The sequence below is a fragment of the Drosophila serrata genome, unplaced genomic scaffold, assembly GCF_035046125.1.
Source record: "Drosophila serrata isolate PLE 108 unplaced genomic scaffold, ASM3504612v1 contig_245, whole genome shotgun sequence".
Taxonomy (NCBI): Eukaryota; Metazoa; Arthropoda; class Insecta; order Diptera; family Drosophilidae; genus Drosophila; species Drosophila serrata.
The window spans coordinates 2,929,807-2,945,070 of record NW_028257143.1 but is presented as its reverse complement, the minus strand read 5'-3'; the positions used below and the strand labels follow the sequence as shown (position 1 = coordinate 2,945,070).

Genomic DNA, 15,264 nt, shown 5'->3' with positions numbered 1-15,264 from the left:
GACAAAATGGTAGCCTCACATCCTTATATAAATTTTATAAGCATATTTTTTATGATTCATATAAGCAACCACAATATTTAATTATTTATCTACTGTAATAATTCACCGATCTGACAATTCTTAACTAGCTAGTACAAATAAATAGAATGAGCTAGATACTTAGGGAAAGCTTTTTGATTCTTATTCAAATTTTTGTAGGTCATATTTTAAGATATTCTTTATTTATGTTTGATCCTCTTCTAGCCTGCTTAAACGATTCTAGATATTTAATGATACAATTGCCCTATGTCTCCATTAATATTCATAATATCCTCTTTACGTACATACGTGCATGGAATCGGATACAATTATTATTTGTTCATCCACATGGCTCTTTGAAACATTTTTTTTTACTGTATGGTACATTTACAAAAGGCCTGAACAACTTTTCTGATTAATTACACCCACTCTCCGTGAAAAGAAGCGTTCCTAATCTCGCCCTTTGCCCCGTGGAAATGCTCCCTTTTTTTCGTCGGAGTCTCAATTTGCAATGTCAAGCTGTCAACGCAGTGCCGGTTGGCAAATCAAGTCTGACAAATGAAATGATTACACAAAGTAAACAGCAAACACGTAACATACAAACCACCTGTCAGAAACTTTTGTGCAAAAGGCAAACTCCCCCTCCCTCCCTCTCCACGAAAAACACGCTGTCAGGACATAAGCGGACAGTGCCAGGCAACATTTAGCCAGCGGAAAGCCAGAAAGAAGTTTTATCGAAGAGCACGGCTAAAAACAATATCCATGGCACACGCAAAAACGGCGGAGCTGAGCGGAACGGAGCTGAGCTGCGCTGAGTGGAGAGCAACGAAAATGCAATGGCGATGCCAGCCAGCAAAATGGCAATGGCAACACTTCCGTTTCCGCTTCCGACGCTGCGGGCGACTTTCTCGCACAGTTGGCAAAACGTTGAGCAAACTCAAACACAAACTCAAAAGCAACAGCAGTGCCAGCAGCAAAAGCAAAAGCGAAAGCGACAGAACGACAGTCAAACATAACAAAGCTTGTTAGTGTTCCACAGCAAAGCGGTCCAACGGTCGCCCTCCTTCGAAGCCCAACTTAACCCCTTGTTGCCGAACTAACCAGGTTATTATTATTATTTTAAGGAGGTTCTCGAACCACTTCTTTTGTTTTTTGTTTTTTTTTTTTTGTCAAATAAGTAAATATGAATAATTAAGCGGTCATTTAAAAACACTTTAAATTCGAGTCTTATAATCTACACTTAGGATAGGCTAATTACGCTTTGAAACAAACTTTGAAAATGTCTTAAAATCTGTGTAATATTTCTAACAAATTGTTTAGTTTAGCAAAAATATGAGAGAAGACGTGTTTAATAATAAATGTTTAGCGATTTTATTTTGTGCCTAAACGTGTTTGTAATACATATAGTATTCTCAGGGTTTTACTTTGTCGCTTAAACATAATATTTTTAATTTGCAACGCAATCAAATTGATGGAAATATAATAATTCGCAATGTATGTAGTTATGTATGTTATGATTTTTAAAAATTTAAATACCATAACGAAAAAAACTTACTTCAGAAACTTCCCCTTGGGTCAAAAAGGGTTAAAGACACTTGCGGATATCGCTGGGGGATGGAATCAGTTTCGTTTTGGGGCTGATGCCACAACACGGAACAATGGCGACGAAACGAACAACGAATTTAAACGCTTTTAATATTAAAGCGTCCGGTATGGAGACACAAAAGCCGAAGGAGCCCAAAGCACAGGCAGCCCACAGAATGCAACACGGCGTGTAGCAGAAGCAACATTTCCAGTGGCATGAGGGGCATGCAAAAAGCAGAAACTGCATGAAAATGCCACAGCAAAAAAGGGGCACACTGATTTTGGGTATATAGAACGGTTTTTACCCCTTGAAAGCAACTGTGTAATACATTTAATTGTTGACAAAAACAGCAATATATTATTTTAAGAACATATAAATTTATAATCTAATTGTATGACAATTAATGGTAACAAAGGAAAAGAGGAGATCGAAAGTGCTTAAGGCTTAAAAAATCCAAACAAACATTTTTGTTCTCATAGATCTTATATTATTACCAATATTCCATTGAAACTTAAACGGATAGTGTTTCTAGAACTCAGTAATACATAAGTCTTTCTATAAATCCTCATGCATCCCAGTCTTTTTCATATTTCTGGACCATTAGATTCGAATTTAATATTGATTATTAGCTTAAAATGATATATAAATTGTTACATTTTTAGTGTTTAACTAAAATGCTTTGAATACCCTATATGTTTTGCCAGATTCATTTCGCGAAGGGAAATAACCACCCAGACGCCTCGAGCCAGGAGCTGTGCAACAACCAACAACCAACAACCGCTGAACCCATCCCGGCCAGGAGTGCATTTTTTGCGGAGCCTTAGACTGTGCGGCCAGTTGGCCTCTTCGTGACGAAAATGTTTCGCTTAACTGGATTTTCAAATATTTATTGCAGCAAATTATTTTGCTGGTTACACGGTGGCCCTTTGTTTGTGTCTCAGCAGCATTGGCATTGCTCCCCTGCAACCGCTCCCCCCAGTCACTATTCGTAAGCGGTTTTTATGGCCATTTAGTTCGTTGAATTCCAGTAAAAGGATTTTGTGTTGGAATTTTTGCGGTTGTTTGCACAATTGCAAACAAATTAGGGTATTACAGTCACATTCAATTTGTTTCGAGTGCAAAACCCATAAATTGTTGTTAAGTTGCATTTCCCTTTCTAGTGTAAATATCCTATTTATCAAATAAGTAGCTTCACACCTAAACAAAAGTAAATTATATCTAGTTAATATTATTATGTGATCCTTTCTGCCAGCTCTAAAATGAATTCTTATATCATATTTGCTTATATAAATTTTGTCCTTAATTTCAGTTCTAAGATTGAATAGTATAATTTTGTTACACCTATCTAAACTATTTTTTAGTTTTTCGCGGTATAGCGTTAACTATTGATTTGTATAGATGATTTCATTGTGCTTATTGTCACTATGTAAATCAGCCGTCCTCAATTATTCTTTTAATTTTATAGAAAAACTAAATATCATTCTATCCATCATTTTTAGAAACTTTTATTCTTTGAAATTTCCTTGAACAGGAATAAACTGAGTGTAATCAAATCTAATTTATATAACCTTTAAAAATAAATTAGTACTTTATAATCTAGATAAGAAGAAGGTAGTTTCAATGTTCTAAACAGTTTTATGAAATATTTGTTTATAAAAAATATTCAAAAATGTTCTGTTCCGAAAAGGAGTATTTGTATATATATTTGTAAATATAAAATTCAAGATTAAATTGATAAATAATTCAATTTGAATAAACAAGAAATTAAGTTTTATTAAATTAACTTTGTAAATTGAGGTCAAAAATAGGAGTTTGCAAAAAATAAATTTTACTTTTTAAACTTTTTAACGAAGGAATGCAACATTTACTTTGCTACCCTTAGAGAGATTATTATTTATTATTCTGGTATGAGCAGACACAGTTATTAATTAGCATTCATAGTTAAGTCGACTTAGCTAAATTCGTTTTTAGAGTCACCCATAAAATAATAAGAAATTCGCATAGTCATTATTCGAAAGTATACTACGATCAAGATCAAGAGATCCTGTACGATCCTGGCAATGATATTCACACCTCTGTATCTCAAAATCGCATATCGCTTTAAGAATATGATCAAAACACAAACAAACAAATGTCACCCGAGGAATGGTCAAACTGATGGGACGACAAAGTAGTTGGTAATTACTTCAAATTAAACACGCAAGTGCAGATGCGATTTGGACAGCAATGCAAATATGGTGACCGAAGCTGCCGGCCGAGAATCGCACTAAAACTTTCACTCGCTCACAACTTTGGCGAGGGCTGGCAAAATCCGGCAAATGACAGCGACAGGACCAACGACAATGGCAAGGACTGCGACAACACACCGAGCAACATTTCGTGGGCACACTCGCGTTGGATCGCAGCTCGCAGTTCGGAGTTCGCTAAACGCACGTCAGATACTTCCGTGGCGACCCTCGTTGGGTGCAGGTCGTCCGTTCAGTTGAAAGCCCGAGAAACAACTGAACGAATGGCCGACCTTCATTGGTGGAAAATCCTTAGCCGTGGCCCAAAGGACGTTACCACTTCGTGTCGGTTTGCAGCTTCGGCTTTCGGTTGACAGTCGGTTTTTCGAATTTCGAAATTCGCTGGTAAAGAGAGCGAGTTCCTCGGCATCGAAGAGAGAGTGCTTCCCTGGAAGGCACTCGGGAGCGTTCATTGTGTCCTGCCAATGGTTTGCTCTTAAGCTCTGATGATTATTTGCCCATTAAGGATTGCGGAGGAACCTTTCTAGTAAATGGTATACTATTATTATAAGTTCTTGAACCAGTATTTATATTCAAAATGTAATATCCTTTTAAATTTTAACCTAAAACCAAAGTAACAAGTCAAGTTTATAATAAACTAAACTTAATGGGACATCATCTCAGAGAGTTTTATTATTTTTACCAAATTTAAACAGTATCAGCCGTATACATCTCACAGCAAAGAAAGAACCATAAAACTCTAAAGTGCAGACCTTTCACAACCAAAATTAACACGTATACTCAAAAGGAACAACTATATACGTACATACATAAATTGGCTTATCTAGTGAAACACAGTGAACTGCCATTGTCCAACCCCTGGACTCCTGCCCCCAAAAGTGAATGTCAAAAGCAGCTAGACAACAACTGGTAACTGGCAACAAGCGACTGCTTACCACAATAAAAAATATTCCACATACGCAGCGTTGCCTGCTGGTATCATTTAGATAAACATAACTCGGAACTTAAAACCAAACAGCTGACCAGAGAATAGCTAACCACACAGCCGGACTCTCAACTAAATAGAGAATTCAGAGGCAAGCAGTTTTGGCCATGAATAAAATAATCAACACGGGAAACTCCATAGAACAAGGGGGACGGGGGGAAAATAAAGTTATATGCGTCACAGTCCCACAAGTCCGAAATTCTTCAACATGACCAACTTTTTTATCAGAGGCCAACACGAATTCCTCAGGCCCTACGATACATTATAATAGTAGCGTTGGAGGTCACGCGTACTGGTCAAGGGGAAAGGACTCAACTGGGATAATCCGATGATGACCTGCAAAGTTGACAGAAAGGGGCATCAGTCAACCTCAACGACGTTTCATAAATACAGCCAAGAGGAGACACAAAACAAAGCTCTCTTTCAGCGAAAGCCTTTAGATTTAGATTTTGTTTCGGTTTGATTTATGTAAATTTAAGAAAGTTATATTTGAAATAATTTGTAATTATAATTAATAAATACCAATAAATACAAACGTAAATAAAGAGTTACTTTTTGTAGACTACTAGGTTCATTATTTTCGTTGAATTTTTATAAGACAAAGAGATGCTGTCTCATGTGGCTTCCATTATTCAAGTTGCATCACTATTATTGCACTCACAACTTACAAAGTAAAATACTCGTGTGCTTGCAACACTTTAAAGTGGTTATTTGTTGCGACAAAAAATGAAGCTAATTTAACCCAAATCTAGACAGAGCTCTGGCAAGTGAGTAAATGTCTTTTAAAGCAGGGATATATCCCCTGCAATCCACTCCTGCCCAATTTCCCAGCTAGCCAGTTATAGCCCCTTCGGGATAAGCATTTAGCTGAAATCCGAGAGCGTTTGCTGCGTTCTGCTGGTGTCATGCGAGAAACGACACCCAAAAGTGTGGGTATTAAGCGAGACTTTCCATTTTTTGCTCCCGATGCAATTCGAGTAAATTGCAGCAGAAAAAGATGGTGAGCGGTAAGCGGGAACGGGACTGAGGCCCTTACCAAAGGCACTCGAGATGGCATTATGGGACCCATCTAGTGGCAATTGATTCATGTGGGCGACTGTGTGGGCGTGGCATGCTGATACTTAAAGCGCATTAGCAACAATCAGGCAAGAAAAAGACAAGCTGATTGCATTTGAAGAGCAAATTGCAGACGACAATTGAAGAGGTTGGCAAATATTCGCAAAAAGCAAACATTTCCAGAAGTTCAGAAAAAATCTGCGGTTTTTTGTATCACTTAAAAACATATATCCAGAGAGAGACATTAAATTAAATATAAGTTTTATTAGAACAAACATGATCGTTTTACCAGAGCTAAGCAAGATTTTTATTAACACTGACTAACTCACAATAACGGTTAAACTTTTTCTAAAACAGGCTTCTCCTGACTTTTATAAAAATTATTGCTTTTGTTAGGCTAATAAATTGTATACCTATATGCTAAAGAAATTCTCAAACTCGAATAAAATAAATAAATATCCAGAAATTCTGTTTGAACGTTAATCAAATTAATGTGTTCCCAATAAATGGCATTTCATTTTTATTACATTCTCACCCGCAAACCACTGAAATTGATGGTCATGATTGTGGTCAATGGCCGGGTACATAAAAATGGTCTAGCCGTTGACATTAGTATGAGATATTTTCAATATTTATCCTCTTTGTTTAATATTATCTAAAACCACAGAAACAAGGGATTCTTAACTTCTATCAAGATAAAAATTAAAATAAGCTGAACTTATTGGGTCATCAACTACACAAATAACAAAAATAATTATTACTTTAAGAATTCTTAAGTAAAATCTTAATATAAGAGCGAAATTACATAAACAAAGCCTTTTTTTTATTAAAAATTGAATCACTTTACTCTGATACAAATTTATATTTGCCCGAACATTTTAACTCCCATAAAAAGCTGAAAAATATATAACATTTATTTTGAATTGGGTAAGCAGATTTATTAACCTAATAAAAACCAACATAGGAATGATTTCCGAATTAGAATTGAGGCTTTTTTTTTAGCTAAGTTATACGTTTTTAATTCTTGTTTTGTCGAAAAAAATGTAACATTTATAAATATCGAGAATTATCGATTCAAAGAATGCGAGTAATTTCGGGTTAGTTATGATCGATTTCCCATTCGATCTCATGATCCAATTGCGAACAGCAAGGGTATTCAAACTTCGACTAACCGAAGTTAAATTGCTTTATTTTTAATATAGAAATATTTTCCATTAATATTAGAAATTTTGTATTTATGTTCGAAGGGGTTTTCTAAGTCCAATTAAAGTATAAAGCCTATCAAATCGGGAAGAAATTATTTTATAATATATAATATAATATAATATATAATTAGTTATGATCGATTTCCCATTCGATCTCATGATTCAATTGCGAACTGCAATTAATATATTGATATTAGTACACGGATTTATATTTCTTACGACCGAAAATAAAATATATTTTTCTATATTCTTTTTGTTTCTTCCACATATGCATAAATCGAAATATGTTATATACCTTCAAGTCCATGTTATCACCACATTCACCGACCCAAGTAACCGCTTTTCCCGAACAGCTAACAGCCAGCCGATCACAGAGCCTTATTGAAACCTTTGGCAATCTACCCTAATCAAAGCTCCTAAATATTGCCTCCCACAACGGCGAATCAATACGGCAGGTAACGGAGACCACGGCAAAAAATAGCTAACCTAATGGCCTTTTCGTGGCGCTTTTCTGGCCTGCAACCGAGCGAGTTACGTCCGCCGTTTCCGTATGGCTTTCACAACTCAACGCGTCGACTTCCTTGCTTCGCCTTTGCGGCTCTCGGGAGTCCACGGTTATGGCCTACACTATGGGCCAAAACGGTTAGCGCAGCTTCCACCGGGTTTTCAATTTTATCACCGCCAATTTACTACTGTGCTGTGTGTGTATTCCTGCACTTCTATACCCGTTTACAATTGAATCACAAGGGTATATCCAGATTGTGCAATAAGAAGTCATTGATTGTAAACCACTGAAAGTCAAATTATAATACAGAATACATTAAATTGTGACCTATATAAACCCTTTAAAATATCCAACAAATAGTATTTAAAAGGTATGTGTTAGGTATTTCATAGTCGGGAGACTTATTTTCTGTGGCTCTTGTATTGTATCGGTTCTTTCATATTTTAAGTCAGAGCAGCGAATGCAAGCTCTTGTATGTAGATATTTTTCTTGTCGCAATTTCCTTGTGTTGGTTTTTGGACTTACGTAATCAGTTATGCGCTTTAAAATTCGATTCCATTTACTAGGTCTTCCATAATAAAAGGGCACTATTCTAATCCTAAACACCACTGTTACATAAAGCAATCATTGCTTAAGAACTGCAATTAAGTGCAATTAATAGTGCTGAAAGTTAATAGGCATATATGAATTGTCATATGTAGGCAGATTTAAAAAATTTATGTTGCATGCACCACCCAATATTTCTATCCTCACTTTAAAAGTGCCTGATAGCTATCGGACTAGAAAAAAAATTATCCGATAAAGTTATCGTAAATAAATTCGATTCACAACACTCCTTGAAATTTATTCCAACGCAAATTATAACAGAGTACTGTTACGCTGAAAATGTGGAGTAAAGTGCAACAAATCTGTTTGTTGTTTGTTAAATATTTTGCAATATTGAAAAAGCTTTTGGTCGAATTTAACTTTAACTCTAACATTATCGTACACGATAGACAACCAAATTGTCCAAGCTGGAACTTTATCTGACAGAGAAGAACTGGCATTTATACATACATTATTGTGTAAGCTAAAAACATTTTGTGTTCTAAAGAATCAGAGTCAGAGCTAACACTCTCTCACTTTCTCTCGGCTCGACACCGATGAATACGATGTGTTATGTAGAAACTTCGTTCATCTCCAACATCTGTATTATTTTGGCATTAAGAATAACTCTTGCGTGGCAAACTTGTTTTACGTTCCCATACATTATTACTATTAGCAAGCCATTAACCATGGCCCACTGTACCGCAGAGTCAACTGATGCTTAAATTAAACTTCAGAGTCGAGTTCCAGCAACTGCATGCGTGCACCTGGGTGTTGGTGTTGGTGTGCGAGCGTGCATATGCACTATTATCGATACAGAAGGACATTATCGGCACACATGCACCGCCAGACAGGGACGAAAGGGGGGTGAAAACACGGACATGCATAAAACATGTTTTGGTCGGTTGGCTGCAAATTGAATCAATAATATCCAATCATGGGTTAACAATGCGAATTGATTTCTAGCAACCATGCAAGAGGACCAGCCTCAGTCCCAGTCTTTGCACTTTCTGGAGCCTTCAGGAAGAGCGGCGCCTGCACATATGCAAACATGACAGCCCCGCAAAGGAGATAAGGCCAAGAGTAGGAGCATCTGTGAGCTCTCGGCTTCTTGCCTCAACGAAGGTCTGCTGCCATGTAAATATTAATTAAGTTTCGGCTTTTGTTGCATTAAGCCTTGGTTTTTGCAGCAGACACAGCAGCCAGGAAGGAGCATCTATCATTGCATTAGGTGTGGTATTAGGTGGTTAGTTAGTTGGTCCTTTGTCCTATCGACTTGGCCTAATCAACTTAGCCGTGCCTGCCCTTTGTGTTTACTATGCCGTTTAATTAGTTCAAAGAGTCGTGTTTGATTTGACACTAATTTGGTGTCTATTTTGTTGAATTCTTGTGTACATTCAACGGACAATATTTGCGCAGACACAAGCACGCCTCTCGCAGGCCATTAATTTCCCTTTGATCTAAGATCCCACTCTCAATTGCATACTGAAAATGGTAATAGCCCCCGAAAAATGTATCGCACTTGGGGAAATTAAATTTTGCACAAATTTTGTAAAAGTTTTGGTAAATGGTGTCGCCAACTGCCACGAACTGAGTGCAAGCAAACTTTTACCATTTCCATTACAAGTTTTACCCAATGCGGAGGCGTTGTGCTCCTACCACAAGGCACCCGTCCGACCAGCAACCTCCATTCCCTGGCTTATGCGTTTATTTAATTTCCACGAGCACCGCCATACCACACAGTCTGTGCTGAGCTCTTATAATTGCCACGTAATTGCCGCGAAATTGGTGTCAATTCCAACTCAAACTAACTGAAATGTTGGTCTACTTTTCATTCAAAACATAGAACTAAAGTTAATAATCTGCTCTTAAATTAGTTCAGTCGTTTTGCCATACCATCAAGTGTGATAGATATATTTGAGCAGGGACACAAATCACCAAATGCTATTTTATTCCCTCAGTTGTCACCGAATTCGGGTGCTTATTATAGACCGATTTCATTGACACATATTTTATTATATTTATATTTATTTTATTTTATTTATATTTATAACGTGGGTGATCCAACTGCAAAATGTACATTCTTTACCAAAATTTGAATGGTACTTCCAAATTCGTGTTTGTTTATTTATGAATGGGGACTTCATGGGCACCTTCCACTTTCTATAACTATTTTCCTGCCAAAAAAATGGCGATTGAGTCATCTGTGTGTCAAAAACTTAATCATTTTAAAAGCAATTTATTTAGAAAATACATCAGCTTTTATTAGAGATGGCAATAACTAACTATCCTATATATTCTTTCGATGTAAATAAATCTTATGCACAGTATTAAACCAATTGATTTTTTATGTATATTTTCAAAAATATGATATAAGAATTTGTTTAATAGATTGCTACAAAACAATACATATTTCCCGGATTCCAAACCTACAGTTAACTTTTAGCAAACACAATTGATACATTTTAATACATATACAATATATTTTCAATGAAAGCGATTTATGACTAAATTTAACAATACAATTTTTCGAAAATAGAACAGCGTTAATATGAATTCAGTTTTGTTTTTTTACTATTTATTTTTACTGTTTAGTTCCAGATGGGGTCACAAACAACGATGTGGATCTAAAACACTCAAAGCAACTTTTGTTCAATCCCAGGATGAAGATGAGAAGCGAAAGGATGTTGATATCGGGGATCGGGGATCGGTTATCGGGGATGTGTATGTTACAAACATAATTTTGACCCTGGGAGATACTAGTGTGGCTCAGGCAAGCTCGTTGTCGGGTTGCGGATCTTGCTGCACTTCCTCGACGCCTTCAACGAAGATCATTACCAGACCGAGGACGGGTCGCAGATTTTCCGGCATGTGGGTGTTGTCGCCTCCCAGCACAACCACACACTGCTTTCCCGTGGAAAGCGAGGGCAGCAGGTGAGTCACATACAGCGGCAGGCGGTGGAAGTTCTCGCGGCGCACGTCCAAGTTCATCAGGCCATCGGGCCAGTGATCCTCGTGGCAGCGGTCCACCATCAGGTTAACCAGGTTCATCGGGCAGCCGCAGGAGCACAAGCACTCCCGCACGGTCACATGCATGGGAGTGTCCGGGGTGGAGATCAGGCTTCCCCAGGTCCGGACAGTGGCCAGCGGCAGTCCACTGCCCCACTGCATCAGAGAGTAGCGGTCCAGTTGCTCCCCAATGTTCCGCAGCATCGGATTGGAGGATCGCAGTGCAGTGACATAATACTGCAGCAGCTCCAACTCCCTGCGTTGGGTCACAATGCGCACCTCCAGGCTCCCCTGCGCCTTCTTCAGATCCACAATCTCGCTCTGCTGTCTATTCACCAGCTCTCTAAGCTCCAAGATGCAATTATGGGTGGCTAGCTCATCCTTGGGCACCTTTATAAGGGAGAGTAACAAATTAAGTATATCAAGAAATCAACTAGATTTAGAATGCCTTTCATATCGGAAATTCTTGTACAGGTTCTACAAAATTTTATAGAAACGATAAATGAATTACTGATTAGCTCTCATGGTTTAGGTGACTAACATAGTCTCGATTAATGGCTTTACAGGCAAATGCTGTTCAATGCATGCCTTTAAACTTATAAGGATCGTCTTACAATTGAAGACGGATTGAGAATGATCACAACATGATTTTTGTGAATGTAATTCAGTTGTGGTATAAATTTTAACGATACGAATACTTCATAAAGAACTTCATATATTCGATTAATGGATGTCTAATCCGCGGTAAGATATTTCTAAAACTTAACTATCAAGAGCTCATTTGTGGGCACTTCTTCTTTTTTTATAAAAGAAGCATTTTTTACCTTCATGCCGCAGCCGTTGCTGCACTCTACGGCCACCTTTGGATTGTACTCGCAGCTGGCCACATGGAACCGGTAGTCCTCCAGGCGCAGGTGCAGGAGGCATCCGCTATCCGCGAAGTTGCACGTTATCCTCAGCCGCGAGAGCATGTTGCGCATCAGACGTGAGACGGGCACCAGGTGGCCACGCATCAGGTCGGAGCGGTCCACGGGGCAGATCTGCTTCTCCAGCATCCACTTCTCAATGCAGGCCCGGCAGAAGGCATGCTCGCAGCCAGAGGATTGCACTGGATCCTCCAGAACGTCGCCGCAGATCGGGCAGACGAGCTCCTCGTCCACGACACCAACAATGCAGTTGAGATCAAAGCCCATGTTGGAACCGAAGGGTCAGACTCGATTTGGATGTCGTTGATGACTCGTTGCTGTTCATTAATTTCGCGACCACTTGGCACAGGCTAACAAATGTATTCCTAAATTCTATATTTTTATAATTTTCCGATCGAAAATGCTAGATACGCGTCAAAGTTGAGGGGGATATATGTATGTATGTTCTCTGGTGACATCTAGCTATGTGCAAACTAAGCTGATGATTGAAATCGAAGTCTAAAAACTGAGCTGAACCATCTTAATTGTAAAAAAAACCAATCTTATTGATAAAGCAGTTAACTTTTTTATTCTGATCAAAAACATTTACACCATAACTTTATAAACATGTTCCACCGTTCTGCAAATGAATGTTTTATTAAGCTATATTAGTTCTTTGTACTTTTTAAGGAATATTAATGTATACAAAATTTTTAAGCACTGATTTCAACTTAAGGAATTAAAGGAAATTTTCCTATTTTCTACTTCCTTAACATTGTCCACTTTTCATTTTGAGTGTCACCTTTGCAGAAGGTTGAAATTTCCTTTACTTGGTTTTCCAGCTTATTCGAAAAATACGGAGCTTAGTACTCATCTGCTATGCAAACAGTTTTCATAGCGCCATCTACGATTTAGGACACTTCCATTTCAATTCAAGCGCAACTGAAACCAACTAAACAACAAACAGAAAACAGAAAACCGGGAGCTATTCATCCTGGGAAAGGAGGAAAGGCGGGAAGGCGGGAAAACGCTTTCTTGAGGCACTTGCATATAGTGCGGTCGTAAAACCCTTTGCATATTTATAGTCCCAACTGCTGCGGAAGTTATGCAAATTGGAAAACTTACGGCACGACAACCCGCACTCGAACCCAGACCCCAACCCAATCCAACCTTGGGCGCCCACGTACAAGTTCGGCTGGTCAAAACGAATTCCAGAACTGAATTTTATTTATAAAGTGAAATTTTAACAAATTAACAGCAAGTGCTGGGACATGGGCAAACAAATAAACTTTCCATCTTCAGCTTGACAATGGCCGAATTTCGAGCAAACACTCGTCGGAGGACACACACAGGCATGATTGTGACAACATACGGCCATGTCAAAATATTTACACTATATCAACTGCTCTATGGAAGCCTGCGCAAGGAGGCGGTCGGCGCAGGACAATGTGTGACTGGAAATTTGGTTTTAAATTTCATTCGCCATCCGCTAGGATATTAAATTTAATGTTTTCTCTTTTCGAGTGACATTGTCCTGTGTCCGTTCTTGGAATTTAGTGCGACAACTGTACTCTGCCAGCAGTCCATTTCAGAACTTTTCCTCGGATTGCAATTCTGGTTTGCTGCAACAGAGCCCGAGACTTTTGCTTGCTTATCTCCAAATGCAACTGTCAGCCTGTCCCACATTCACATTCCCATTTCCATGTTTCTTTTCAGAATTATTGCCTTCGGTGATGGAACGAATAAATCATAATTGAAAGAGGCCTGTGTTTCCCGTCAGGTGGCAAGAGTGTGGCTTCAGTAAATTCCATTTTAGCCAATAAGAATCGATTCGGACTGGGCCCGTTTATCTATCTTTAATAATAATATTTCTTATTTCCAAACTGATGGAGCGCACAGAAAATAATCAACAATTTTCATTTGACTTGGCTTCGATAAAAAGGCCGCACACAACCACAGTCTTCCGAGCCACTCAAGCAGGCTAATTTAATAAGTTAAACATGGCACAAACAGAGGTCAGCAAACGCACAGATACACAGCTTGCCACAGCAACGTTTTTCCAATAGAACTGACTGGCTTTTAATGAAAATCAACACTTCCGTTTCGGTAGAGGAGTAATGTATGTATCTTACGGATACAACACAGCCCAGATGCATGCATATTTGGATACAACTAATAAGAGTGGCTACGTGTAAATATGCCTTACGTGAGTGCCTTGGCGTTGGTATCTAACGAGCTACAAATGCTTGCCACAGAATCTATATTTGCATTTATATTTGCTGTTGTAACAGAAGAACGTGCCAGCCACATTTGCTTAAGGTCGCCAGCTTTTCTTCCCTCTTAGCGGATAATAACCAAGAAGAAAGTAAACTGTTTATTAAGAATCAGAATTCAATGTTGTTTAATATTTGAATTTTAAATTAAATTCGAATCTTTGAGCTACTTTCTCTAGAATTGTTTGCACATCTTAATGAGAACTATGTGCAACCAATGATAAAAAATTACAAATTATTTGCTATAACAAAGTCTTGGATATCTGTACCTTTAGCATTTTAATTATATTGTTACAAGCCACGTCATTTTTGCATTGTGACAACATTTTGTTGGTCCACCATTACGATCCATTTCCTAGAGCAACAAGCAAATTGTCATTCCCGTACGGAGCGTTGTCCTGCAGAAAGATACAAAAAATTACCATGAATTACTGTAATTCTGCTTGCTCTGCCACTGGAACGTTGCTGGTGGCCATAAGCCATGCCATTACATGGAAATGGGACATGTCGCAGGACATCGTCACCGGAGAGCGGAACCGGCCGGGACGAGTGTCCAGAGTTGTCCTGTCCGATCTCTCCTTTGCGTCCTGCGAGGGTCAAGCGGTCACGTTCGCATTGTATGACCGGAACGTGCAATTTTTCCGAAGGAGGAGCGAGGGGCTGCGGAAGGGGAACGCAATAAGCACAAGTTTTATGCAATAAAATTAGCCAACACTCACACACGCGCAGGACACGCAGGATGCTTCAGTGGCTGATAAGATAATTTTATTTGGATGTTATTGCATAAAGTCATGTGAGCAGCGGAAATGAGTTGAACTAAAGTAAAGCGACTACGTGTCCCTCCTTCGGGACATCACAGTCCGCACTCGGATGCCGGAAACGGTGTGTGAGG

At 38.6% G+C, this 15,264-nt stretch overlaps 2 protein-coding genes across 2 annotated transcripts in view; both read right to left on the bottom strand.

Moving 5' to 3' along the window:
* DIP-kappa (Dpr-interacting protein kappa) overlaps window positions 1-4,114 on the bottom strand; it is a 47,174-nt gene extending 43,060 nt beyond the window's left edge. Inside the window, exon 1 of the mRNA XM_020954995.2 lies at window positions 3,789-4,114. The gene's annotated coding sequence lies outside the window, so the exon portion shown is untranslated. The remainder of the gene's footprint in view (window positions 1-3,788) is intronic.
* Window positions 4,115-10,741: 6,627 nt separating this feature from the next.
* Window positions 10,742-12,607, bottom strand: LOC110185840 (E3 ubiquitin-protein ligase NRDP1). Its single transcript, XM_020954848.2, has 2 exons — window positions 12,019-12,607; window positions 10,742-11,584 (listed from the first exon to the last, which is right to left on the bottom strand). Exons 1-2 carry the CDS (start codon window positions 12,385-12,387, stop codon window positions 10,955-10,957), a joined length of 999 nt encoding a protein of 332 aa, XP_020810507.1. The 5' UTR covers window positions 12,388-12,607; the 3' UTR covers window positions 10,742-10,954.
* Window positions 12,608-15,264: the final 2,657 nt, after the last annotated feature.